General features: G+C 42.4%; 1 protein-coding gene across 6 annotated transcripts in view; it reads right to left on the reverse strand.

Moving 5' to 3' along the window:
- The window catches only part of LOC308522199 (UPF0538 protein C2orf76 homolog), a 120,343-nt gene that overhangs the window by 77,727 nt on the left and 15,034 nt on the right, over window positions 1-27,582 (reverse strand). For 3 of the 6 annotated variants that reach the window (XM_081095453.1, XM_081095448.1, XM_081095452.1), the window contains exons 2-4: window positions 6,291-6,402; window positions 5,857-5,895; window positions 4,271-4,415 (exon numbers count right to left, since the gene is read on the reverse strand). In XM_081095453.1, the coding sequence (XP_080951579.1) occupies window positions 4,271-4,403 (133 nt within the window). In that variant the 5' untranslated portion in view covers window positions 4,404-4,415; window positions 5,857-5,895; window positions 6,291-6,402. Of the gene's footprint in view, window positions 1-4,270; window positions 4,416-4,738; window positions 4,779-5,856; window positions 5,896-6,290; window positions 6,403-27,582 lie in introns of those variants that run through there. The other 3 variants (XM_081095449.1, XM_081095451.1, XM_081095450.1) reach the window with 3 other exon arrangements.

Consider the following 27,582-nt stretch of genomic DNA (forward strand, 5'->3'; position numbering starts at 1 on the left):
TGAACATTGTATCTGTGGGTAAATTCACTATGCCACAATGTCAAACCATCCTTCCAGCTCTCAGATGAGAAACACTAGAGCACTTGTGAATCCACTTGTTTTAATGATCCTACTGAAGCAAGGGAGGCCGTGGAGAAGAACAAGGGTGCAGTGTTTCAGAGTACAGGCTGTGTGGCTAAACTGCTGGGGTGAACTGCAGCTTTGCCTTTGGATAGTCATGTATCTTAGGCAAGTGATGTGTTTTTTCCCCACATATTTTTATTGATTTCAGAGAGGAAGGGAGTGGGAGAGAGAACAGAAACATCAATGATGAGAGAGAATCATTGACCGGCTGCCTCCTGCATGGTTCCTACTGGGGATTGAGCCCACAACCCCGGCATGTGCCCTTGACTGGAATCGAACCCGGGACCCTTCAGTCTGCAGGCCGAAGCTCTATCCACTGAGCCAAACAAGCTAGGGTTCAGGCAAGTTTCCTAATCTCTCCATTCCTTAGTCTCTTCACCCGTAAATGGGGAATAACTCCCTAATGCAGAGGGATGTGTGAGGATAAAATGAGATAACCTAGTTCTTAGCACAGTACCTAATACATATTAATTTCACAATTACTTCAAAAACTCCTCAGTATGAAACTCCTTGGTCTTTGTATGCACACAATTCATAAAAGATAAATATGTGGTACAGCAACCTTTCAAATGGTACAGCACCCCAATCAAATGACAAGGTAGGCCTGGGCACACATCCCAGAACTCAAAAACGTCTGTACCCCAAAAGTTCCCCTTAGAGCAGCGGTTCTCAACCTGTGGGTCACCAACCTGTGGGTCGCGAACCCTTAAGGGGTTGAACAACCCTTTCACAGGGGTCGCCTAAGACCATCGGAAAACACATATATAATTACATACTGTTTTTGTGATTAATCACTATGCTTTAATTATGTTCAATTTGTAACAATGAAAATACATCCTGCATATCAGATATTTACATGACGATTCATAACAGTAGCAAAATTACAGTTATAAAGTAGCAACGAAAATAATTTTATGGTTGGGGGTCACCACAACATGAGGAACTGTTTTAAGGGTCGTGGCATTAGGAAGGTTGAGAACCACTACCTTAGTCAGTGGAACACACTTCCCACATGCCAGGGTTAAATCATTGCTAACACGGGTGAAAGACGTGAGTGGGCACAGCTGAGCCTCTAGCTGCGATCCACCCGCTGCTCTAATGGGTAAGCGTTAGGTCCTGGGAAGGACAGAACACAGTGACCCTGGGAAGAACACATCTTCCCGCCACTGTAACAGCTTGAAGCTTACACTTCATGCTTGAGGACTTCAAGAACAACCTACTCTGTCCTGTACCAAGGGCCTCATAGCACTCACTGTATCAACACTGAGACACTGTAACCCATAACACACAGATACTAAAATAAAAATGTAGGATTTGTTTCTATGTCATGAACATGCTTTTGGTGATATCCTTTCGAAAGCGGACACTCGATAGTTGTCAGTATCTTAGTATCAACTCTCAATCTCCCTCTAACAAGAACACAGCAATAAACATATCTATAATACTCTAATAAGCCTAGAGTTACTTTAAGGAATAATTATGTTCTTATGAAATATTTTATCATTACCACCAAGTTGACTAGTCCGTCTTCTCTACGGGTCTACATAACTCACCTACTCCTTACTCAGGTAATAATGATCATAAAACTACTCAAAATTAGACAGGAAAAAAAATTAAGGGAGGCCCAGCTAATGTTGCTCAGTGGTTAAGCATCAACCCATGAACCAAGAGGTCACAGTATGATTCCAAGTCAGGGCACATGCTTGGGTTGTGGGCTTGATCCCCAAGTAGGAGGTGAGCAGGAGGCAGCTGATCAATGACTGTCTTTCATCAGTGATAATTCTATCTCTCTCCCTTTCCCTTCCTCTCTCTGAAATAAAAACATTTTTTAAGTGAGGAAAAAGAGTTTAGAAAATTTACAAAGTCAATAAGTAAAATGTCAAGAATTGACAACATTTAAAAAAGACAGATATACACACTTACATTGCACATATATGTATAAATCAAGATCTTGGTTTCCCACCCTAACCAGTTTGGCTCACTGGATAGAGCATCAGCCTGCAGACTCAAGGGTCCCAGGTTCGATTCCGGTCAAGGGCATGTACCTTGGTTGCAGGCACATACCCAGTAGGGAGTGTGCAGGAGGGGCAGCTGATCGATGTTTCTCTCTCATCGATGTTTCTAACTCTCTATCTCTGTTCCTTCCTCTCTGTAAAACATCAATAAAATATATTATAAAAAAAAAAAAAAGATCTTGGTTTCCCAATACCATTCTCTGTAATGGGATCAGAGCTCCTCAGAGAAATGGCTGATCCTAGGGCTGGGGCAGGGAAAGAATAAGACAAGTCTGGAAGGTCTTACTCTACCAAAAAGTAAGAAAGTGCTCAAAGTATGCTGGGGTCATGTTAAAAGGACAGGGAGCCATATTTAAGGAGCTACCATAGACCAAAACGGGAATAATTAGAGCATCAAAATAAACAACGATAGTAAAAGATAATAATCCCTTCAATAAAGTAAGAATCCATTATTCCACAATTATATAAACAAATGATTAAGCAAATGCTGTGGAGGCTGTGGAGAGGGGCAGAAAGCTCTTCCTTACTGTACAAAAACAACTATTACAGGTATCAGGAATGATGGAATAAGAAAAATCACCACTTACCAATCATCATAATAATAATTGACTGGGGCAGGAATCATCAAAGAATGCTAAACTAGTGGATGAAATTTTGAGAAGTAACAAGACGTTCACATACATGGTCTCAGAATATACCTCCATAACTTACTTTTTAATTACAATTAAAATTTGCAGAGCAGAAACTGGCAGGCACCACCTGAGCCAATCAAAGTTACTGTTGCCAGTAATGGGGCTCATGGACAGCAGAGCCTCCTGATGACGTCAGCATCACTTCTATAAGTTCTTTGCTAAATCTAATCATGAGAAAATATCAGAAAAACCTAACTGAGGGACATTCTATACAATAACTGGCCTGTACTATTCAAACTTGCCAATGTGATAAAATACAATAAAAGACTCCAGATTAAAGAAATTAATTTCAGGTTAATGGTATTGAATGTAACATGATTTTGAATTTTCTTTTGTTACAGAAAGACCTTGTTGGAAAACTTAAAATCTCAGTAAGATCTGTCAATTATGTAATAGCATTTTTTCAAATCAGTTCCTGATTTTCGTCACTGTACTGTCATTATGCAAGAGAATTCCTTGATTTTAGGAAATAGTAGTACACACTGATATATTTGGAGATAAAGGGGAATCATTTCAGCCACATACTTCTAAGTGATTCAGAAAGAAAAATCTGGGAGGGGCAGTAAGGAGAGTAAGAGATAAAAGGGGGAAGAAAAAAAGGGGTGGAAGAAAACAAATGTAACAATATGGAAATATTTGGAAATATTTGGAAATCTGTGTAAAGAGCATCCAGAAATTCTTTGTCCTCTTTTTACAACATTGCTGTGCCTGAAATTATGCCAAAGTAAAAAAAAAAAAAAAAAAAAAAGTTGGATATAAAGTGATACCTCTGTCAAAACTCATGGACCAGCATGCTAAAATCTGTAAATTATACCATGTATAAATCACTTCAGTTAAAATAATTAAAGCTTATTCTAAACATTTAATCAAATATTGATGACTGGAAAACTTCAACAATTAAAAACAGAAGTTAGAAACCCATCAAGGGCCTATCAAAATGGAGACTAACTTCATGTCCGCTGTTTTGGAGTGAGCAATGATGAACTAGCACCAGCTAGTCTGGTCACTTCCGTGATCGCAAGACCCACAGCTCTCACCACCTCCTGGCTGTGAAATCAGGCCTGCCACCTTCCACCAGCTCCCCAGGAGGCCTTGTGTGTACTCAGCTCATAGTAACAACAACCTCTCATACTATTGTTTAATGTGTTTTTTCATCCTAAATTAGCTTCACATACTCCCTTACTAATCAACCCTCAAATACAGAAGCCTGTCACAAGCAAACCTGGACCTTAAATGTTTTTAATTTTAAGAGAGAGAGAGAGAGAGAGAGAGAGAGAGAGAGAGAGAGAGAGAGAGAGACCACATATGCCTGGCCAGCATCTGGCTTCTCACCTACATTAATACCTTTCAAAGTATTTTTTAAAAGATTATTATCAGTGTAATAGTCAACTATTTTCTTTCAAAATACTAATAAAACAAAATGACTACGGTGTCTCATACCTTGCTTCAGAAATACTATAAATTCCTTTACAGTCTGGTTGAAATTAACTCCATGATATACCACAGGTTTGAAGTTCCGATGCTCAAAGGATCGAATAAGGCGAACTGTGATGGTCACTTCTTTGGAAGCCATGTGAAAAAACTCCTGTGGGAAGAGACACAAGAACAGTCTAAATAACACCAACTCAAAGTTATGGCCTGCATTTCTGCCATCAGCTCTCTGGCACCCAGACCATCCCTCCCATACTGTCTGGCACAGCCCCCGCACCAACGCTGCCTCTCGGGCACCCACGAGAGTCCCAAGGTTACTCCCACCTACCCGCTGTCACCTGAACAGCCTCGTCACAGTCGCTGAAAGTCTGACTGGCAGAAAACTGATGGCACAGAAGATGAACACAAGTGACATGGGGGGCAGGGGAGACTCGGGTTCATGTATGAGGACAAGCAGGGGTTGCCAAAGACAGATACCTGGCATACACACAGCTGCCTTGGATTTGCTATGCCGGGGGTCTCCTCACTTGGCCCTGAGATGAAGTATGTTTGTAACAGTTCAACTATCAGCAGACCATATCTTAATCTCACAAATGCTGCCAGATTTCAGTGTTGATTTAATTATACGCCACAGTATCAATGACCTCTCATATTATTGTTTAATGTGTTTATTTCATCTTAAAACCATGTACTAGGGCCATGTGCCAGGTGTTAATGTTATTGCATTTATTCTATCACCAAGTCATAAATTATTACACTCATTTTAAGGATGAGAAAACAGACTCAGACAGGTTGTACAAATTGCCGAAAGTCATAAAGTTAAAAAAAAAAAAAAAAAGCCAGGATTCAAGCACCAATTTAATTCCAAAGTCCAGGCTCTCTCAAATATACTACCAGAAAATCACCAGAATTATTTCCTCCAAAAAAATCTGCAAAATTGCCAATGATTTAATGATATAATTACAGTGCATTTCTAATTAGTAGTAACCACTTCATGTTACTCTCAACTTTATATACAACTTAGCCATAATATACAAGTGCTAAGAAAAAATACCTGTAGAACCTAAGAAACGAAGTCCAATCTCACTAGTAATCAGGGGAATTAAAAATAACAATGTGGAACTTGTTTCCTCAGCCCATTTCTTCTACCTGTGATTTTATAAATAAATATTCTCTTACAAAAAAAAAAAAAATAACAATGTGGCCCTAACTGGTTTGGCTTAGTGAATAGAGCGTCAGCCTGCGGACTGAAAGGTCCCAGGTTCGATTCCGGTCAAGAGCATGTACCTTGGTTGCGGGCACATCCCTAGTGGGAGGTGTGCAGGAGGCAGCTGATCGATGTTCCTCTCTCATCGATGTTTCTAACTCTCTATCCCTCTCCCTTCCTCTCTGTGAAAAATCAATAAAGTATATTAAAAAAAATAAATTTAAAAAAATAACTGTGATATATTACTCATCAAATTGACATAAAGTCTGACAACGCCTAGTGTCGGCAAGGGTGCAGAACAATGACAATTTAATCAGTCAAGGAGCACAAGTGGTTACTACTTTAGGAAATGGTTGGCAATACTTAGTACAGCTGAAGATACACATACCTTTCAATCTAGCGAATTCATCTGCAGGCAGTACCCCACCTATGTGCACAAGGAGAACTGTGAAAGAACATTCATAGTAACATTATTTGTTAATTATGAAAACTGGAAACAAATGTCCATCAAGAGAAGAACAGATAAGTAAAGCATGGAGAGTACCGGCAACAAAAATGAATGGACTAGAACTATATAGCTCAACATAGGCAAATCTCAAAAATATTATGGTGAATGAAAAAACGGTAGTCAAAGAGAGTATACTACCATTTATACAAAGTTAAAAAATGTAGCTGTTGTTATGTGGAAAAGGAGGTGATAACTGTATTTTTCCGTGTATAACACGCTATTTTTTTCTAAAATCCTTAGACTGAAAATCGAGGGGTGTCTTATACACGAAGTCAGGAGAGGCGGGAGCCACGCGGGTGCATAGCTGCCCATACCTTGTCAAACAGGCTTCCTCCAATCACGAGCTTTATTGTTACTGACGTCAGGTGATGCCGTAATTGGAGGTGGAGGTGGAGCGTGCGCAGATGCAACAGGGACTGGAACGTTCTGAGCCCATAAAGATGTCAAAAAATAGAAAGATAAATACCGGTAAGCGATTGTCTTACTCTGCAAAATTCAAACTGAATGTAATCAGCTGTGCAAAAGAGCGTGGAAATAGAGCTGCAGAGAGACAATCTGGACCTCCTCCCAGTGAGTGTGTGATCAGACAGTGGAGAAAACAGGAAGAACAACTCCTAAGATGCCAAAAGAGAAGAAAGCCTTAAGAGGAAAACCAGCAAAATGGGCAAATTTGGAGCAAAGGCTTCAGACTTGGATTACGGAGCAGCACCAGAGTGGCTTATGTATGCCAACCAAGCTTATTCAATGTCAGGCAAGAATGTTTACAAGTGAAATGAACATTGTTGATTTTATAGGAAAGGCAAAATGGTGCTTCAGTTTCATGAGGAGAGAAGGGTTGGCCATGAGAACACGAACAAAGTTAGCTCAGAAAATGCCACCAGTTTATGAGGATGATCTCACATATATGGACGGTGACTCAGAAGACAGCAGTGATACAATAGAAGTTGAAGAACTTGATATGTCTGGAACTAATAGTGATGAAGAAGAGAGCAGTGATGCAACAGAGGCTGAATAAAGTGATATGCTGCATAATATAGTACTGGTATGTGAACATTATCTGCAGTAATTACTAAATAAAAATGTGTTCTGTTTTATGTTTAAAATATTGACTTCTTAATTTTGGGTTGGAAAAGTGGGGGGCACCTTATACATGGGGGTGCCTTATACACAGAAAAATACGGTAGTTGTCATCCCTGAGATAGAGGAAGGGTTATACAATTAGAACACATGCACTTTGATTATGTTGCTAGCCATTTATGTCCTGAGCGGGACTTAGGTATATGGATAGTATGTTATACTTTATGCCTTTTAGCATATCTGGAATGTTTCACAATAGACAGCAACAAGCCACACTAATTTGGCCTACAAAGTCTCTCTGAATCATAGAATGCTTATACAAATATTTTATTAGGTTTGAGAGAATGTATAGCATATTATATATAGAAATCAAAATTCAAGCAGTTTTAATACATAAAATAAATTGTCATTATAAATAGCATACTATTTATAATTCAATGAATAGTTCCTAAGGGACTAGAAATAATATTTTCCCTCTAAAATAAGGTTTCACTTTATAATCTTTAATGAGTTTAAATTAACAAATCTTTTGATAATCCCAATACTAGCTACTATACTATCTTTTATTTTATACATATATAATTTTATTGATTTCAGAGAGGAAGGGAGACAGAAACATCAATGATGAGAGAGAATCATTGATCAGCTGCCTCCTGCATGCCCACACTGGGGATCAAACCCACAACCCGGGCATGTGCCCTGACTGGGAATTGAACCGTGACCTTCTGGTTCATAGGTCAATGCTCAACCACTGAGCTATGCCAGCCAGGCTATGCTATTTGTTTTAAATCTAATTTACAATGCTCCCCAAAATTCTGATCCTAGAATCTACCACATAATAGCAGTTCGGCTAACATCTACAAAGTTATAATTTAAAATAGACTGAGATATTTAATAAAGAATACCTCTTGAGAGAGGGATATTATAAAAGACTTCTGTATTTCAGAAGCAGTGTTAACAGGTTTTTAAGAATTATGACTTCTTCCCCCTCTCACCTACCTTCCCCCTCTAACAATAAAGATGCCCTCCAAAACACACCCACACACATGCCCACACAAAGTGGGAAGGCCTAGAACACAGTCCCAGTCCCCAACGAGGTTAGAGCTAGACAGATGTAGCTTAAATATACAGTCTACCTCTTAGCCTCAACACACACTTGGATTGCACATAGTGGGATCTCAATAAAAACTAGCTGCTCTTATTGTTATTCTACTTATGATAAAACTAGAGGCCCGGTGCACAAAAATGTGTGCACTAGCGGGGGGAGGGGGGTCCCCTCAGCCTGACCTGTGCCCTCTCACAGTCTGGGACCCCTTTGAGAGATAACCACCTGCTGACTTAGGCCTGCTCCCCAGGTGGCAGATGGCAGGCCCAGATCCCGCACTGGGTCGCAGACGGCAGGCCCAGGTGGCAGTGGGGTGGGTGGCGGATCGCGCTGTCCTGCCCCACCGCCCTGGGTCACAAGTTTAATGGCCATCTTTGTTGGGTTAATTTGCATACTCTTCTGATTGGCTGATGGGCATAGCAAAGGTACGGTCAATTAGCATCTTTGTCTTTTATTAGTGTAGATAGGTTTGGGTATAAAGACACCTCTTATAGGCAGCAGATAAGATACTAGATTCCCAGGTACAATGAAACAAATCATGTAAATGATCTAACAGAAGAAGCCAGATAGGCTGGCATACGCATGCCTTATGAAACTGTTTTATAATTGTAAGGTGTGTTTTTTTTTCCACTTAATATAAAGCTGCCCAAATGTTGTACTTAAATAGTTGAGGCTTTCAATTAAAACTCCTCATTTGTGTTAATAGCTAATTTTGGTCAACACTGTACTGTCATCTTCATAAAAAATCTGTTGTTATATATACTCAGTAACTAAACAATGATATTATCAGAAGGAAAGAAAGTATTATCTATTTTGCCTTAAGGATTTTGGAAAATGCTGCTGGTGAGCTGAGGGAGGCAGACGTACTAAATAGATAGCTTATAAAGCTAATATTACAGATTATAAAATGACATTTTCCTGTAAGTTTGCCTTACATAAAAAAAAAAAAAAGTGATTCTAAAGAAGTTTAAAAACAATTCTTTAAATGAAGGGACAGAGAAACCAAAAACAATAAACTTAGAGATAAGTTAATAAAAAAGTCAAGCACATAAAAAAGATTTGAATAAATGAAACAATAGACCATGTTCCTAACTATGAAGTCTCAAAATTGTAAGAAATAAATTCTCTATAAATTGAAAAATACCCCACTCAAAATATACAAGAGTGGTTTGGGGAACTTATCACAAACATTTCTAAAATCCATCTGGAAGAATACATTTATTTTATTTTTTACTTAACAATTATTTTCAATTATAGTTCACATTCAATATTTTATTAGTTTCAAGTGTACAGCATAGTGGTTAGACATTTATGTAATTTATGAAGTTATCTCCCAATAAGTCTGGCACCATACATAGTTATTATAATATTATTGACTATATTCCCTATGCTGTATTTTCCATCCCTATGACTGCTTTTGTAACTGGCAATTTATATATCTTAATCTTCTTTTTCAAGGAAGAATACATTTGTGAACTTAGTGAGCAAAGTCATAGAAGAAAAAAGAGACCAGCAGCACCAGTTATCAGTATACCCTGTAAAGTAATAGTTAAACATAATAGTAATACATAAGAAAGCTTGTGTGATTTTCACACATCTACAAAATCAAGGAACAAAAATTGTAAAGGATAATTAAGGTATAGTAATTTAAGCTGTGCTACTGAAACAGAACTAGGCTGACAAATCAGTGAAACATAACGGAAAACTCAAAAATAGGTATAAGATTAAAAAATTTAGCTCAGCTGTGGCTGGTTTGGGAGTGTGCGGGAGGCAACCAACCAATATGTCTCTCTCACATTGACATTTCTGTCTGTCTCCCCCTCTCTCTTCCACTCTCTCTAAAAATCAATGGGAAAATATCCTTGGGTGAGTATTAATACAACAAAACTCAATTTGTTGCTCTGGAACCTAACAGGGCACTTATCTGTTTTACTGAAAATGACTTTCCAAAATGGGAGGGGCGCACTGAAATGAGAAAATAATCAAATGTTCTATGCCTTCCTTATACAGACTATATTTCAAGGTTACCCAGTAGTTGATGAAGAAAAGTCCTTTATAGAAGAATTGCAGTTAAAAAGCACTGAAAGAATAATAAAATTTAAATCATTATTTTCATACCTATCAGAATGGCTAAAATTAAGCTATTTCCCGGTATGCCTATATTTGCACTTTTCTAATGTGTTCTACATCAACAGAAAGTTATTTCCATTTCTTTTAAAAAGAGATAACTGCACAAAAGAAAATAATACAGAACTTAACAAATACTGTAAAAAATAGAGAGGGTTAGAAACTCCTTTATACAACTGATACTCATTGAGGGAAACCAAAATGTACTCAGCCGTCAGCGGCCCCAGAAGCAGGTCACGTGCCCAGAACGAGCCTCGCCTTGTCTAAGATGCCACCAAGGCCACTACGCGCAGCCCCTCCCTGCCTCTCTGAGGGTATTTGCCACCTTTCTCCTATCACTCCAGAGGGAAGACATGACAGCATGCGGCTTCCAGGCCTCTGCCACATGGTTCCACCCCCAGCCTTTCTCCAAACTCCCTCCGCCCCTGGCCTCTCCACTTTACCACAGGCATCCTGCAAAACAGCCTGGCCCATCTGCTCCAAGACACCTTTGCAGGAGCTCCTCCCCACCCCTCACCCCACCCCCAGATCAGCTAGAGCCTACCCCCCCAGCCCCCCCCCAACCCTCCCCAACCCCCCGCCCCCCCCCCCCCCCCCCGCGTCTGATCAGAACACTTGCGAGCTCCTTGAGGGAAAGCGCAGTGTGGTTCCTTTTGTGTACCCCAAAACGAGTGTGGCATGAGGCAAGGTCTGGAGAACTGAAGAGCCGTGAAGGGTTGAGGATAGCTAGCCTGATTTCCTCCTTTCCTAAGGACACACTGACATATCTGTCCTGCATGACAGGGTCTACGAGCTTTTTCCAGGGCCGTGAAATGTCTGAGATGGGGTGGGGGTGCCTTATTGCTCCAGAATATGAAAAATTTTAATTAACATTTAATTAAATATATAACATTTCAACAGCAATTCAACTCTATTCATAATTATATATATTAGATTTAATATATAGTATCAGTACATTTTACATGATTTAGGGTGGGGATTTGAAAAGGAACAGTGCCTAGGGCTTATAAAGGTCTTTAAACCTCCCTGCCTAAAAAACCTGTTCTGGCTGGTACCTTACCAAGCTGGTTTAAGATGAAAGATAAGTCATATCCAAACCAAAGCAAACAAAACCAAGACATATTAAAACCAGAGAAGCAAACCAAACCACGTAGGAACCCCTCATCTGGAGCTCCCAGGTCCCTAACAGGTACCCACTGCACCATTAGAGCCAAGAATGGCGCGGCCCAGCACCCTCTCCTCCTGGGCCAGAGTTCCCTGGGTCCGTAGGAGCTGGATTTTATGGCCTAGGCTCCAATGGGTCAACAGGGAAGGTGCAAACTCCTGGAAAGCCAAGACAAGCTGCATGCCAGGTTCTCCAGCAGCCCAACTGCTGCCATTCCAAGCTGGTTCTTCCCCCTGGGGCAAGTTCCCAGGCGAAGAGCCAGCTGTAAATCAGAGGTGAAAAGCAGGTACCGTGCAGTACAGAAAGCTGAGAGCACAGCGCAGAGCATGCAGACTCACAAAACACTTGATTACTGACTTTCGGTTGATCTCTATCAGCTAAAGAAAAGTACTACCACCGGTTCTGGGTATTCGCAGTGGAGAGCGTGTGTATAAAGTGGTCCCCACCACGGAGTTAATGAGGACTGACCTCTGCTCCTGAGGACATAAGGCCTAGGCTCTCACCACACTGTCAACACCGATCAGTGCATCACCTTATTTTATGTGTGTTTCTGAATAAAGGCGCCTATTTAACACGTATTGTTAAACACAGAACTCAAAGCCAGTAGCATTTTAAGTCAAGTCTCACCAAAGCTTATCTAATACATTTTCCTTGTGAGGCCCACACAGCCTTCGTGCATTTAAAAACACTAGACAGCACGTCAGCGTTGCAGCATTACGCTTGGGGGCTCTTTTAAAACAGCCACATCGCCAGCAGAAAACACAATGTGAAACCATGGCACTGGACAGAGCACAGCCCGGACACTTTTGTTTACAGTGTGAGCGCTGGAAGGAGGCAGCAATCGCCTTGTCTGACCTCAGCTGGAAGCATGAACTTCCTTGATGCAAATTCTCCACCGCTCTGCACATGTCCGCTCTGCACATGTCCGGGAGTGACCAGGAAAGTGCCCTAAGTATTGCCTTTGGGATTACAATTTTAGTGAGTAAGCAAATTTACAAACACAGAAACTGCAAATACAGAGGATTGACTATAATTCTCACCTGTCAAAAAAAGTCTTTTTTTTGGGTTAACCCCAAGGATATTTTTTTTCAATTGATTTTTAGAAAGAGTAGAAGAGAGGGAGGGGGGAGAGAGAGAAACATCAGTGGGTTGCCTCTTGCACACCCCCCACCCAGGCCAGGATCAGGCCTATAACCCAGGGACATGCCTTTTGACCGGGAATCAAACCCAGACCCTTTGGTCTGTGGGCTGATGATCTAACCACTGAGCAACCGGCCAGAGCGCTTCCAGTACTTTTTAAGAAAGGATGCTTTTGACCTTTTTGTAAGAGAATGGAATTCAAACTTGTAGAGAACAACTACAGTGTTTGGACAGGATCAAGTCTCGGACTGACTTTTGGCAAAGCCACATGCAAGTCCCAGTTTGGAAGTCAAAGCCCTCCCAGCACAATTATAGCCAAAAGGCTATGGTTGTAAGCTTGACCTTAGACTGACCCTGCATTCCTAGGTAGTTAAGGGATGTGGGCCGGGGGGTGGAGGGGAGGAGGATGCAGCAAGTGCTGCCTAAACAAAGCTTAATAGAGAGCAGAGAATGGCAACAACAGGAAAGAAGCAGATTTGAAATTCACAAGAACATTGTAAACATCTTGCCCTTGTTTTGCTTTGTGTGATCTGACTATAAAATAAAGCTTCGGAGTATAGGTGGTGGCACTGTCTCTCCATCCGAGAACAGTGTCCCATCTAGCCCTAACTATTCTCTTGTCTGTTTTCTTTAATCCTTCACCGCCCTGCCCTCCTCAGGTTCACCACTGGCCATGCTCAGTTCAAAACTGAGCCAAATACTAGCAGCATTCCGTGCAGAAAAGCGCTCCACAGGGGCAGTTAGCCTGGAGAAGTTGTACACCCCCAGCAGGAGAATGCGCGGCCTGCCTTTGGAGGCGGCAGACATGCAAGAAATGTGCACAGGACTTGAAATTTAAGACTCCTAGAGTGAATCATTTTAATAAAAATATTTTGTAAAGTCATATTTACTTCCTAAATTTAAGGATATCAAGTTTCCTTTAAAGCTTGTCTTGACTATATGAAAAAAGTACAACTTTCCAAAAGGTAATGTTCTAACTGTATACAAAAAAATATATTTATATATTGATCACACGAAATGCTTAATTTTCCTCTAGGGTTATAAACTAGTATGACAGGACAAAGGTTCCATTCACCTTTCTTTTGAAACAAATCAATAAATAGAAGCTAAGAAATACAATTGATCTTTTATGTGAGTAAACTAAACAGGCATAAATGATCGAGCGTAAAAGTAGGGAAAAGAAGAGTTCTATTGAGATGAAAATCACTGAATATGCAAATGATTCTAAAATTGCACCTTAATGATTTTGAGTAAATTTTCCGATGTACTACTTAATATCCAAATATGTCATTTTGCCAAAAATTTAAAAAATTTAAAAGTTGTTTAAGGCCAGAGGAAAAGGGGGGAAAACCTACATTCATTACTCTACTTAAAAATGCTGAGCACCTAGTATACTGCTAAGTGAATGATAAAAGTTCCCCTTTTAAAGATAACTTATCCTAGTCAAATAAATAACTATAAAATTTCAATTTAACTGAACTTCTTAAAAATGACAAATTATAATCGTCACATTTAACACTAAAAATGCAATGTTAATTTCATTTTAATCTATTCTAGCCTACTTCAAAAGCAAAATTTTTTAATGATTAGATGGGAATAAAAAAATGTTATAAAAATAGATCTCAGTAACAATAAAATACCAAAAGCTGGCCATTTCAATAAAAAGAAAAGTTAACAGGAACTTGCTTTAAGTTTTTTCAAAAGTGTAATCTATAATAATAAAAGCGTAATATGCTAATTAGACTGGATGTCCTTCAGGACCAAGCCGAGGCTGGAGGAAAGCCCTGATGCCTGCCGGTGGCGGGAGGAAAGCCCAGGTTCCAGATGCCAGAGGGAAGGCGGTGCCTGCAGCCGGGGGAAGGAAGGCCTACTCTTGCACAAATTTCGTGCATCAGGCCTCTAGTTTTTAAAATATGAAACTAGCCCAGCTAGTGTAGCTCAGTGGTTAAGCATCAACCTATGAACCAGGAGGTCACAGTTCAATTCCCAGTGGTGGGTATACAGGAGACAGCCAATTAGTGATTCTCATCATTGATATTTCTCTCTCTCCCTCCCTCTCCCTTCCTCTCTAAAATAAATAAAAATGTATTTAAAAAAATAAAAATACAATAAAATATGAAACTCAGGATGCATTTATAGACTAGGACATGTGAGGATTAAATATTTGATAACTTCTTAGTCTTCCCCCCAAAAAAAACATTTAGTTATACAATTCAAAACACTATTATGTTAGAAAATTCAGTTTATTCATCTTTCACTGATATAAACCTTTTGAGAAAGACATTTTCAATGTATTAATTTACAAATGATTTAAAAGTCTTTTTAAGCTCATAACTCAGCAGTATGGTAGGTGCTCATTTTGAGAGAGGTTAAAAAATAAAGCCTTCTGAATTCGGTGTTTACATAGCACAGGTGCAAAATAAATATTAGCTAAATTTGACAACTCACAAATGCTTTTCTATGCTATAACTATTGCATAACGACACTGTCAGTGGCATTTCCTGAAGAAGCATCATAATCAATTATAACAAATAAGCCAATGATTGCTGTTCACCATGAGTAAACCACCCATTGACAAATCAATACCTACAATTCTATATACCTGCCTGTGTAACCTTCAATTTGGGACAAATACACAAAATCATAACTTGTTATCCCTGTTCAAAGGAGGTAAGACTGTCAGAGAGAAACCAAGATGGCGGCATAGGTAAACACCAGAGATTGCTGCCTCACACAACCACTTCAAAAATACAACTAGCCAAACCGGTTTGGCTCAGTGGATACAGCGTCGGCCTGTAGACTGAAAGGTCCCAGGTTCGATTTCGGTCAAGGGCATGTACCTTGGTTGTGGGCACATCCCCAGTGGGAGGTGTGCAGGAGGCAGCTGATCGATGTTTCTCTCTCATTGATGTTTCTAACTCTCTATCCCTCTCCCTTCCTCTCTTTAAAAAATCAATAAAATAAAAAAAAATACAACTAAAAGACGGAATGGACATCATCCAGAACCACAGAAAGGCTGGCTGAGTGGAAATTCTACAACTAGAAGGAAAGAGAAAAGCATACCGAGACTCAAAGGAGGCGCAGTGCAGAAGTAAAATACAAAGGTGCGGAGGTGCATGCGGAGAGGGCTGGCGGCTGAGGACACTTCAATCAGAAGGGAGTCTCAAGTTCTGAGCTCCAGTTCCGGGCAAGTCTCTGGGGACCCAGACTCATACGGGAGGAACAGGACTGTCTGGCATCGGTCGGAACTCGAGGGCAGCTTTCTCTCGGAGGTGCTCACAGCGATTGCCGGGGCCACTGAGGGCAGGACTGAGAGCAGCCATACTGCTCGCTCAGCCTGCCCAGTTGATCCCCTGGGGCCCCGCCCTGCCCAAGCCCTGCACAGAGGCTTTTGCATATGAAAGGCCCTGCCCTTTGTAATCTGAAAATTACTTAACAAACTACAGCTGGCCCAAGGCCCCACTGCAACTTGCATTGCTTTACAGCTGGCTTCTGCTGGGTAGCCTCAGGCAGAGGCTAGATTAGCACCTCCTTAGATCCAAGAGCCAGTGTACCCAGTGGTCAGAGTGGGACCATCCAATTACAACACCTCAGATCCATAAGGAACACACTCAGGGGGCAGACTCAATGAGCACAAAAGCCCCACTGAAGCAAGTCTTGCCCCAGAAGGGTGTCTTTAGCACAGAAGTTCTCCCACCGTAGGCACAGCTGATTCTCACAGCCAGTTGGCCTGGAGGTCAATTCCTCCCAGTGATACCTACAACAATCAAGGCTTAGCTACAACAAGAGTGTGCACAAAGCCCACAAGGGGGTGCACCAAGAGTGTCTACCTCAGGTAATTGGGGAGGCTGAGCCACTGGGCCCTATAGGACACTTAGCACAGAAAGCCACTCTATCCACACAGCAAAGCATAAAAAATGCCGAGACAAAGGAACAGGACACAAATGACAGAATGGAGGAAACAAGCTACTGGAAAAAGCACACTTCTAAGGTTTTTCAAGAATTTTCTAGAAACCGCCGATAAACTTAATGAGACCCTCAAGAAATCTAGTGATGCCCTTGATGTTGTGATAAAGGACCAACTAGAAATTAAGCATACACTGACTGAAATAAAGAATATTATACAGACTCCCAACAGCAGACCAGAGGATTGCAAGAATCAAGTCAAAGATTTGAAATATGAAGAAGCAAAAAACACCCAACCGGAAAAGCAAAATGAAAAAAGAATCCAAAAATACGAAGATAGTGTAAGGAGCCTCTGGGACAGCTTCAAGTGTACCAACATCAGAATTATAGGGGTGCCAGAAGAAGAGAGAGAGCAAGATGTTGAAAACCTATTTGAAGAAATAATGACAGAAAACTTCCCCTACCTGGTGAAAGAAATAGACTTCCAAGTCCAGGAAGTGCAGAGAACCCCAAACAAAAAGAATCCAAAGAGGACCACACCAAGACACATCATAATTAAAATGCCAAGAGCAAAAGACAAAGAGAGAATCTTAAAGGTAGCAAGAGAAAGAAACTCAGTTACCTACAAGGGTAGGTAACTGTCAGCTGATTTCTCAACAGAAACTTTGCAGGCCAGAAGGGAGTGGCAAGAAATATTCAAAGTGATGAATACCAAGAACCTACAACCAAGATTACTTTATCCAGCAAAGCTACCATTCAGAATTGAAGGTCAGATAAAGAGCTTCACAGATAAGGAAAAGCTAAAGGGGTTCATCACAACTAAACCAGTATTATATGAAATGCTGAAAGGTATCCTTTAATAAGAGGAAGAAGAAGAAAAAGGTAAAGATACAAATTATGAACAACAAATACACATCTATCAACAAGTGAATCGAAAAATCAAGTGAATAAATAATCTGATGAACAGAATGAACTGGTGATTATAATAGAATCAGGGGCATAGAAAGGCAGTGGACTGACTATTCTTGGGGGGAAAGGGGTGTGGAGGATGTGGGAAGAGACTGGACAATAATCGTGCACCTATGGATGAGGACAGTGGCGGGGTGGTGAGGGCGGAGGGGGGGGCGGGAACCGGGTGGAGGGGAGCTATGGGGGGAAAAAGGAGGAACAACTGTATTAATCTGAACAATAAAAATTTAATTAAAAAAAAAAACAGCCGAAACCGGTTTGGCTCAGTGGATAGAGCGTCGGCCTGCGGACTGAGAGGTCCCGGGTTCGATTCCGGTCAAGGGCATGTACCTGGGTTGCGGGCACATCCCCGGTGGGGGATGTGCAGGAGGCAGCTGATCGATGTTTCTCTCTCATCGATGTTTCTAACTCTTTCTATCTCTCTCCCTTCCTCTCTGTGAAAAATCAATAAAATATATTAAAAAAAAAAACACAAATAAACAAACAAAGGAGGTAAGACTCTCCGAGGACTAACTGTTGTAAACAGTTGAGTTTTCCAAAGGGTTAGAGACTTAACCATTTGGAAAGAATATTTCACATACATTTCTCCTTAAACAAGATAACTCAATGTAAATTCTAATTTTCTTGATCCACTATCATCAGCGGGCAAGTTAACTCTTGTCCAGTGTGTTGAGAGACAATTCATGGGTCTCTCACACTTCTGCATGTCTCATAAGCAGAAGTACTGGCTGCTTTAGTTCTGAACTGTTCAAGGATGTTTGTATAGCAAACAGCATAGGAAGACTGAGATATTATCTCCCTCCTGAGTGGAGGGCAGATTTGCTTACCATCCAGTTTAATAAAAAGAATGTCTCTCTCCCTGGGCTAAGGTTGAGCAGGTGTTCTTGGTTTACCTAAACTCGGGATTCTGCAGCTGTGGACTATGGGGAGGCAGAAATGACACAAACATGAAGCTCATGCTGTTGGCTGTCTCTGACCCAGGAGTCTCATGTCTTCCCTGAGTTTCCAGGACACTGACAGGCTGGCTGACCAGCTGACAAGTAGGACTCTTCACGGTTTTCATTGACAAGGATGGGATGCCGGCAGAGGCATGGCTTTCCAGAACAGGAAAGACAAAGGTCCCATGAGCTTAAGGGAGATAAGGAGATTCCCTGCGACCTGGCAGCAGATGTTCTTGACCAAGTGGGGCTGTGGGGGAGTAAGAGTTAATTAACCTTTAGAGGATTAGAGCAAAAGGTAGGACTGAAACAAGCTGCCCAATGGTTGTGGTTCTCTCTCCTCAGTGAGGCAGCGAGCTCCACGACCCCAGGTGAGAGGTGCTGTGGCTGTAGGTATTGATGAGAGAGTCCCCAGAGCGGAAACAATGACAGCAATGAGGTGGTAGAGCTTCGGGTAACTGAAAAGTAAATTAAGTTGAGCCATGAATGGCCACCAGGCCACCTGAAACTAAGAGGAAGTATGCCTTGCGTGCTGGTGCAGAGCTGCCCTCCCTCTCTACACCTCCTGAGACCTCCCCTCACCCTCTAGGAAGTTTTAAGGAAGGTGATTAGGAGCGGGCGACCAAGGTCTCGCTGTCCCCAAGAGACTGAAGGCCTTATGCACCCAAGTGTGCTGGGGAACTTCAGGGAGGGAAGGGATGCCAGAAGCCGGTCCATCCTTGCTGCTTGACACAGTCGCTGCAGGGAAGAAATATCCACACAGCATGTTTCAAGGGATCTGGTGTATATGGCATACTATTCTTAATGTTTGCTCACCTTTTTGGCACTATGTGTTTTAACCAAGGTCACCTCTCCGAGAAAGGTTGTTTCCCAGGTAGGGATTTTTCCCTGAAGTTAGGGAGGAAATAAAACCCCTTAACTAAATGCCAGGCGGGTAGTTAATCACTAACTACGAACAATCACCCTTAAGCTACATAATCTTTACTCCCTGGAATGGAGATAAGAAATGCCCTAACCTTTGGAATAGAAATTGACAACTGGTATAAATACAGATGTAACAAGACAATAAAATACAGAACCTGGCTGGAGAACCTAGACAGAACTTGGCTGGAGATCCTGGCTAGGCTGCTGGTGAACTGAACACTGTCTCCGTGTCATTCCTTCTTCGACGACTCCGTCCACACCTTTGGGGACCCCTGAACCTACTGGGGTTGGACCCCAGCAAAGGGACTCAAACTTTTATGGTTCTGTGGGTACAGGCACCCAAGCCACCACCCTACCTTGCCAGTGTGGGGAGAGGGTACTCAGATGCAGCTAATGGGTTTTGGACAGGATTCACAGTGGAGAAAGGAAACTAACAAGATGCAGTGGATGGGGTCCTCTGGGCGCATTCAAAGTATTGTTGTTTCTACGTCTGAATGTATAAATGATGTGTTCTATATGTAGACTTCCCTGTCCATCGTGCCAGAGGCAACTGATTCTCCCCCATCTGGAAGAGGTCCAGGTCCAGTGGGTGGGTCAGGATTCATGGAATTGCCCCCACCCTCTGATGTATACAGTTTTCAATATATGAGATCCCTGCTCACAGACAAATTAGAAACCTCCATCTCAATGGTCCCTGACTGTACTGTTACCACACCTCCACCAGGGAAATCCAGGGGTCGACTTGCCAAGTACAGTTTCTTGGGATTGTGTGGGTAAATTCACAAAGCCCAGTCCCTCTAGCCATCAAGGAACAGCTAGCTGGCCCTTCAGCCACCCATCACCAGAGGCAGCCTGGCATGTTGTGCTAGACTCTGGCATTGGAGGCAGTGTGGCTCTGTGACTTGTCAGTGTGGCCAAGCAGACTGTTGCATACTTTGCTGTCGTAATTAAAGCCCATAATCAGCTGATCTTAAATTACTCAAAAGGGAGCTCTTCCTGGGTGGGCCTGACTTCATCAGTTAGAAGTCAGGGAGGACTTAGGCCTTCCCTGAGCCCACAGACTCCTTACTGCAGTGGGGGCCTCAGTTGTTCCCCCTTCCTTCGGGTCCCCCTCCTGATGACTGCCGGGGACCACAGGCTTCAGCTGGTGTCTGTGGGGCCAGCTGCTCCTCATCGGCCCTTCCATCTGCCTGCCTCTGGACTTCAGGGCTGCTTAGCCAACCCCACGATGGGGTAAGCCGACAACTTATGTGGTATGTGTGTGTGTTTGTGTGGTATGTGTGTGTGTGTCCAGTTGACCCTGATTAACACAGTCCCCTCTTGGACACTCTAATTGGTCCTGTATACTGGCTACACCACAAAGCAGCACCTTAGTGGTGCCAAAATCAATTGCCTGCATGGAGAGCTGTCCAGCAAGCTGAGGTGCATTTGGGCCCCACAACCTTAACGACCCCTTTGAGGTACCAGTCTCTGACGATTTTGCCAACTGGAGCCTCTAGCAAAGGGAGGCAGCCTCTGCCTGGAGGCAACCCTTGAATCTTGGAGTCTCATCTCCCTGAATTCTCTTATTGGTTACAAGATCCTAGATCACAAGGATAATGCCACGTGAGTACACTGTAGGCCAAAGTGGGGGACATGGGTCTCTGTGAGTTTTATAAAAATTCTCTTCAGAGACTAGGAATGGGTTCAATAAAAAGTGAAATTATTGCTACTGGAATGGGGCACATGAGTTTTTCTGGAGGTAGAGGAAAGAAATAACCTCTGCATGTATGGAGACAACAACTTATACCCCAGGAGAGAGGGATGGGGAGGGCCACCCACTAATGACCTCCGTCTCTTAGAGCTGCGCCTGGGCCAGTCCTCATGACGCAGATCACTGCGGCAAGGCTCCGCCAAACTGCTGAAAGCAGCGTTAATTTAACTGACTCCTGAATCTGGCAGCTTCTGGCAGATGGCCTGACTACAGTATGGTCACCATTACCAAAGTCTATCAGAAACATGTACCCCAGCTCCTGTACCTCTCATACAATACAACTGTTGATACCCCACGTGTCGTCTTACCCAGCCCCACAGCCGTTGTACAGACATTCTGTGGGGCACACACCACTCGGCTGGTAGCACAAACAAGACAGACCGGACTGACTGCCCTCAGGCAGTTCCTCCAGAAACCAGTTCTAAATGCGATGATGTGCACTCAAGTGAAGGCCCTGATGCCTACCAACTGACCGCAGGGCCAGTTGCAGACTGTAAAGAAATTCCTTCCCAGGAACACCAAGTACACCTCTAGGCCTGTGATCCTTTTGTGGAAGCCAGTATTGACTTAACCTCCTGCCCCCCCCCCCCCCCAAAAAAATACCCTTATTTCTATCTTAGACCTGCAGGTGTTTCAAAGAACACCATAAGCAAGCTCTCAGATGATCAATTACTAGACCTTTGGTGGCAATCTCTCCAAAACTGCCCTTGATTATGAAAGGACAGAACGGGACTGATAGCTGTGTCCCTAACTCCTCTTCCAAGAAAAAGCCACAGAATGTATCACTCAGCCTGCCCTTATCTCAGCCAATGGGAATGCAAGGAAAACAAACCCAAGGCCAAAAGTATGCTGACCACCCCCGTCTTTGTGTAACCAGACCCTAGCTGCACCCTGCCCTTGCGCCACTAGCCCCAGGCCCTCACTCAACCAACTGGAATTGGCCAAATCAGTGGTCAGAGTGTGCCCCCACCCACTGACCCCCAAGCCCTATATATTCTTTGTTCTCTTGGGACTCGGGGCTCTCTTGCATCCTGCCGCTGCGCCGGTAAAGGAGGCAGAGGGACCAAGCCCAGGCTTGAATAAAGGCTCTTTGCTTTTGCATCGGACTCGGCTCCCTAGTGGTCTGTCTTTGGGGATCTTGAAATCTGGGCATAACAGTTACTCAAGGAAGCCTCTAGGAGGGTTAACCGAATCATTGTCTTAGATGTGCCCAGGGGCAGTCTTACCTACAATGAGTCTCCCAATTATAAAAGGTGGTAAGAAATCTTTGATGAAAGGGAGCAGGAATACCACCTGGCCCTGCAGGCAGTCGGGTTAGTGGTTGCTCACTGGCCAGGTTGTTATGGATGACAGAACTGCTCCAGGCCTCCTCCGTGTGCCCCAGGTAGAATCTGTGCGATGGCTAGTACATGCTCCTGCCCTGGATTGATGCCTCAAATCCAGTGGGAAGTCAATAGAGAAACTAAAAGAAAAAGGCAGACAACTAAAATAGAGAGCAACCAACCTGCACAACCAGCTGGAGACTAGCTGAAGGGAAGTCTCATAACCAAGGCTTTACAGAAGCCGCATCCAGACTGGCAGGAAGTGCGGGCAGCGGCTGAGGTTCCTGAGGGATATCTCAGCGGGAGGGTGGGAGTTTGGGGGGGGGGGGGGCACCTGATGAGCATGGGCTCTCAAGCCCAAGCCGGGCTCCAGGCCCAGAGCACCAGAGCCTGGAAGAGGCACCCATGAAACATCTGACTGTGAACAGCAGTGGGGTTTCTGTCCACTAGAGAGATGGAACTCCACTAGAAACTAGGCACCCTCTTCAACACACAAAATCTTCTCACCACTCACCCTGGCTCTGGCAGAGGGAGGGCAGAGCAGGCTAGAGTCATGTGAGGACAGACTGGAGTTTGTGGCTCTGGGGAGAGAGTTGAGGAGAAAACTGCCTGGACACCCCCCCCACACACACCACTCCCCCCCATGCTGAGTCACTGTACTGCACCACAGACACCATCTTTCTTGGGTGGAACATGCCCCTCCGTGTGACGTCGTCCTGGGGGAAAGCAATGGCCCCACCCTATGGACTCCCTGTTGGTCCCCCCTGCATGGGCTAGGGTGCAGAGGTATGGGCAGACCCACCTCCCCCTGATCCTGACTGGCGCCTCCCCTCACAGTAGATCTCTTGATTCTTGGTGGCTCCACCCTGCCAAGGTTTGAGCAGAATCTGAGACAATCTGAGTTGTGTGGCTCTGGGACAGGGGCCACTCCCCGCAACTTCCCAGAAACCTCACCGGCACCTCCCCCTCTCTTGACTCCCAATGGTCCCTCCCTGTTGAGATCAAGCTCCTGGCAGAATCTGGGACAGATTGAGTTGGCTCTAGAACAGGTGGAATTCTTTCCTCACCCCCCAACGAATGCAGAGCCTTCCCTTCACATGGCCAAATCTTGGTCTGTTCAGATCTGCTAAACTCTGCTGGCCTCACCCTGACGACTCCCTGAGACCCCACCCCACCACAGAAGTGCACAAGCACCCAGCAGTAGCAGCTTGCAGAGCTGGAGACCTTCAACTCTGAGTCTGACGCCTCACACAGACCCAAAGTCCCAGGGTCTGGTCGCACAAGCAAAGATAACCAAAGCCCCAAAACAATGCAACTGCCCCAAGAGCTTACAATCTAGGTCTAAAATAAAATTACTTCCTTAAACATCAACCACAGCCATCTTCTGCTTTACAGTAGCTTAAACAAAACCTAGGAGATTTCTACCTTATTTTATATCTTCCTGTCTACTTCTTATTTTCTTCCTTCCTACCGCTTGCTTCTTACTGCTTATTTTCTATTTCTACTGCTTATTTCTCTACCGCTTATTTCTCTATGTCTACTGCTTATTTCCTATCACTTATTTTTTACAGCTTATTTCTCCTACCGCTTATTTTCTACTTATTTCTCTACCTCTAACTATGAACTATAGGTAGGCCTGGCTGCCCTTGCCCAAACCTTTCCTGGGTTGCAATCCCCGCTTATTTCTACATTTCTACAATTTATTTCTACTTATTTTCTACTGCTTACTTGCTACAGTTTATTTCTACCACTTATTTCTACTTATTTCTCTATTTCTACAGCTTATTTCTACTTATTTCTCTATTTCTACAGCTTATTTCCTACCACTTAGTTTTTACTTATTTCTCTACCTCTAACTATGAACTATAGGTAGGTTTGGCTGCCCTTGCCCAAACCTTCCTGGGTTGCAACCCCCGCTTACAGAACCATAGGTAGGCCTGGATGCCCTTGCCCAAACCTTTCCTGGGTTGCAACCCCTGCTTATTTCTCTATTTCTACAGCTTATTTCTACCACTTATTTCTAATTATTTCTCTATTTCTACAGCTTATTTCTACCTTACCTATCTTTAGCTCAACAAAACCTAAGAGATTTCTTATTTTCTACTGCTTATTTCTACCGCTCTTTTTTTCTTTTGTTTTTAGGGATCCACTTTTTATGCTTTTCTACCTTATTTCTTGTCTATTTGTTACTAATTCTCTCCTTAAGAAATTTAAAAATGCTTCAATTAAGCATTGCCCCATGTTTTACACCGAGCTATTACCAAACCTCGGCTCCCTACCTTACTTTTGCTTTTAGCCTTACTTTCTGCTTTTTAGCTTTATTTTTAAAGGCTCTTTGCTTTAAAAATCCTGGGATCCTGAATTTCCCAAGTTTTACACCGAGCTAATGTTACCACACTTCGGCTCCCTACCTTATTTTTGTTTTTTGGCCTTCTTACTTTTGCTTTTTAAGCTTACTCTCTGCGCGCGCCTTGGAGCCTCCTTTCACCTGACCACTTTTTAAATTCCCCCGAACTCAGGCCTGTTCGGACGCCACTTGTTACGGCCAAAGGTGATCCTGAGTGGGGGGGTGAAAGGATTGAGAAAAGACAGACAAGAAAATGAAAGCTGGGTCTCGGTGGGACGCTGCTCCCTGATGAGGAGACAGCGCAGGTGCCCACCAGCCATGTCTTTATTTTATAGCAGATGCCACGAGGCGAAGCAGGGGCGTGATCAAGTTGTTTACAGCATTCTCGTGAGTTCCAATCCTCCTCAACTACATGGACCTGAACTCTAGCACAAGGCACATGGGGCCACGTGTTTGGACCATAGGTTCAAGCTTACAACCATAGCTGTTGGCTATAATTGTGCTGGGAGGGCCCTGCCCTCCAGCTGGGACTTGCACGTGGCAATGAGAGGACCCTATCCTTTCATTAGTCCGAGGCTTGAACCTGGCCAAAACACTGTAGCCGCGCCCCACAGAGGAAGAATGGAGAAATCAATGACAATTTAACATAAGGGATAATAAACATAAAAAATGACAGAGGAACCATAAAAAACAACAGTCAGAAATAAAGAACGTAATATCTAAAATGAAGAATACACCATAATAAATAAACAGTAGGCAGGATGAAGCAGAGGATCCAATCAGTGACTTGGAAGACAAGGTAGAAGAAAACACCCCATCAGAGCAGGAAAAAAAAAAAGAAAAAAATACAGATAGTCCTGGACAGTGTGCTAAGTGGTTAGAACACTGGCCCATGCACCAAATGGTCTCGGGTTTGATTCCTGGTCAAGGGCATATACGTGGGATGCAGGTTCAATCCCTGGCATGGTTGGGGTGCATGCAGGAGGCAACCAATTAATGTGTTTCTCTCACATCAATGTTACTCTCTCCCCTCTCCTACTTCCCTCCTTTCATTTCACTCTCTCTAAAAAGCAATGGAAAAAATACCTTTGTGTGAGGATTAACAACAACAGCAACAAAATACAGATAGTTTAAGGGACCTTTGGGACAACATGAAACATAACAACATCTGCAGCATATGGGGTACCAAAAGGAGAAGAGAGAGAACAAGGGATTGAGAACCTATTTGAAAAAATAATGACTGAAAACTTCCCTAACCTGGTGAAAGAAAAAGACACACTAGTCCAGTAAGCACAGAAAGTCCCAACTAAGATGAACCCAAAGGTGCCTACATCATAATTAAAATAGCAAAGGTTAAAGACAAAGAGAGAATCTTAAAAGAAGCAAGAGAAATACAATTAGCTACCTACAAGGGAGCTCCCATTAGACTATCAGCTGATTTCTCAACAGAAACATTTCAGGCCAGAAGGGATTGGCATGAAATATTCAAAGTGATGAAAAGCCAGGACCTACAACCAAGACTACTTTACCCATCAAGGCTATCATTTAAATTTGAAGGAAAATAAAAAGCTTCCCAGAGAAGAAAAAGCTGTTTGCTACCACCAAACCAGTATTATAAAAAAATAAAAATAAAAAGTTAAAGGGTCCTCTTGAAAAAACAAAAGAAGAACAGTTATAAAGAATAAAATAGCAATAAAAACATACCTATCAATAATTACTCTAAATGTAAATGGCTTAAATACTCCAATCAAAAGACATAGGGTAGCTGAATGGATAAGAAAATAAGACCCATATATATGCTGTTACAAGATATCTACCTCAGAATGAAAGATGCACAGAGACTAAAAGAAAATGGATGAAAAAATATATTCATGCAAATAAACATGAAAAAAAAGCTGGAGTAGCAATACTTGTATCTAACAAAACAGACTTTAAACAAAGGCTATAGTAAGAGACAATGAAGGACACTACAGAATGATAAAGGGAACAACCCATCAAGAGGATGTAACCCTTGTACAGATTTATGCACCTAAATATATAAAGCAAATCTTGATAGACATAAAAGGAGAAATCAACAGTAATACAGTCATAGTAGGGGACTTTATCACCCTATTGACATGACTGGATAAATCTTGCATACAGAAAATCAACCAGGAAAGAGCAGCCTTAAATAACACACTAGATCAGATGGATTTAATTGGTATCTTCAGAGCATTTCACCCCAAAGCAGCAGAATATACAGTCTTTTCAAGTGCAAATGGAATATTTTCTAGGTTATGTTAGGACATAAAACAAGTCTCAATAAATTTAAGAATGAAATCATATCAAGCATCTTCTCGGACCATACTGATATAAAAATAGAAACCAATCACAAGAAAAAAACACACACAAAAAAATACTGAAAAACACACAAAGACATGCAGACTAAATAACATGATGTTAAACAACAAATGGGTAAACAATAAGATCAAGGAAGAAATCAAAAGATACCATGAAACAAATGAAAATGAGCAAACAATAATCCAAAATCTATAAGACACAGCAAAAGGAGCCCTAAGAGGAAAATTCATAGCATTACAAGCCTATCCCAAGAAACAAGAAAAATTCAAATAAGCAATCTAACTTTACACAAAAAAGAACAACTAACAAAGCCCAACGTGAGTATAAGAAATGAAAAAATAAAAGTCAGAAAAGAAATAAACAAAATAGAGCCTAAAAAACTGATACAAAAAGATCAATGAAACCATGAGCTGGGTCTTTGAGAGATAAACAAGACTGACAAACCTTTAACCGGACTCATTAAGAGAAAGAGAGGACCCAAATAAATAAAACC

This window comes from Myotis nattereri (assembly GCF_964212035.1).
Source record: "Myotis nattereri genome assembly, chromosome: 7".
In the NCBI taxonomy this organism is placed as follows: domain Eukaryota; kingdom Metazoa; phylum Chordata; class Mammalia; order Chiroptera; family Vespertilionidae; genus Myotis; species Myotis nattereri.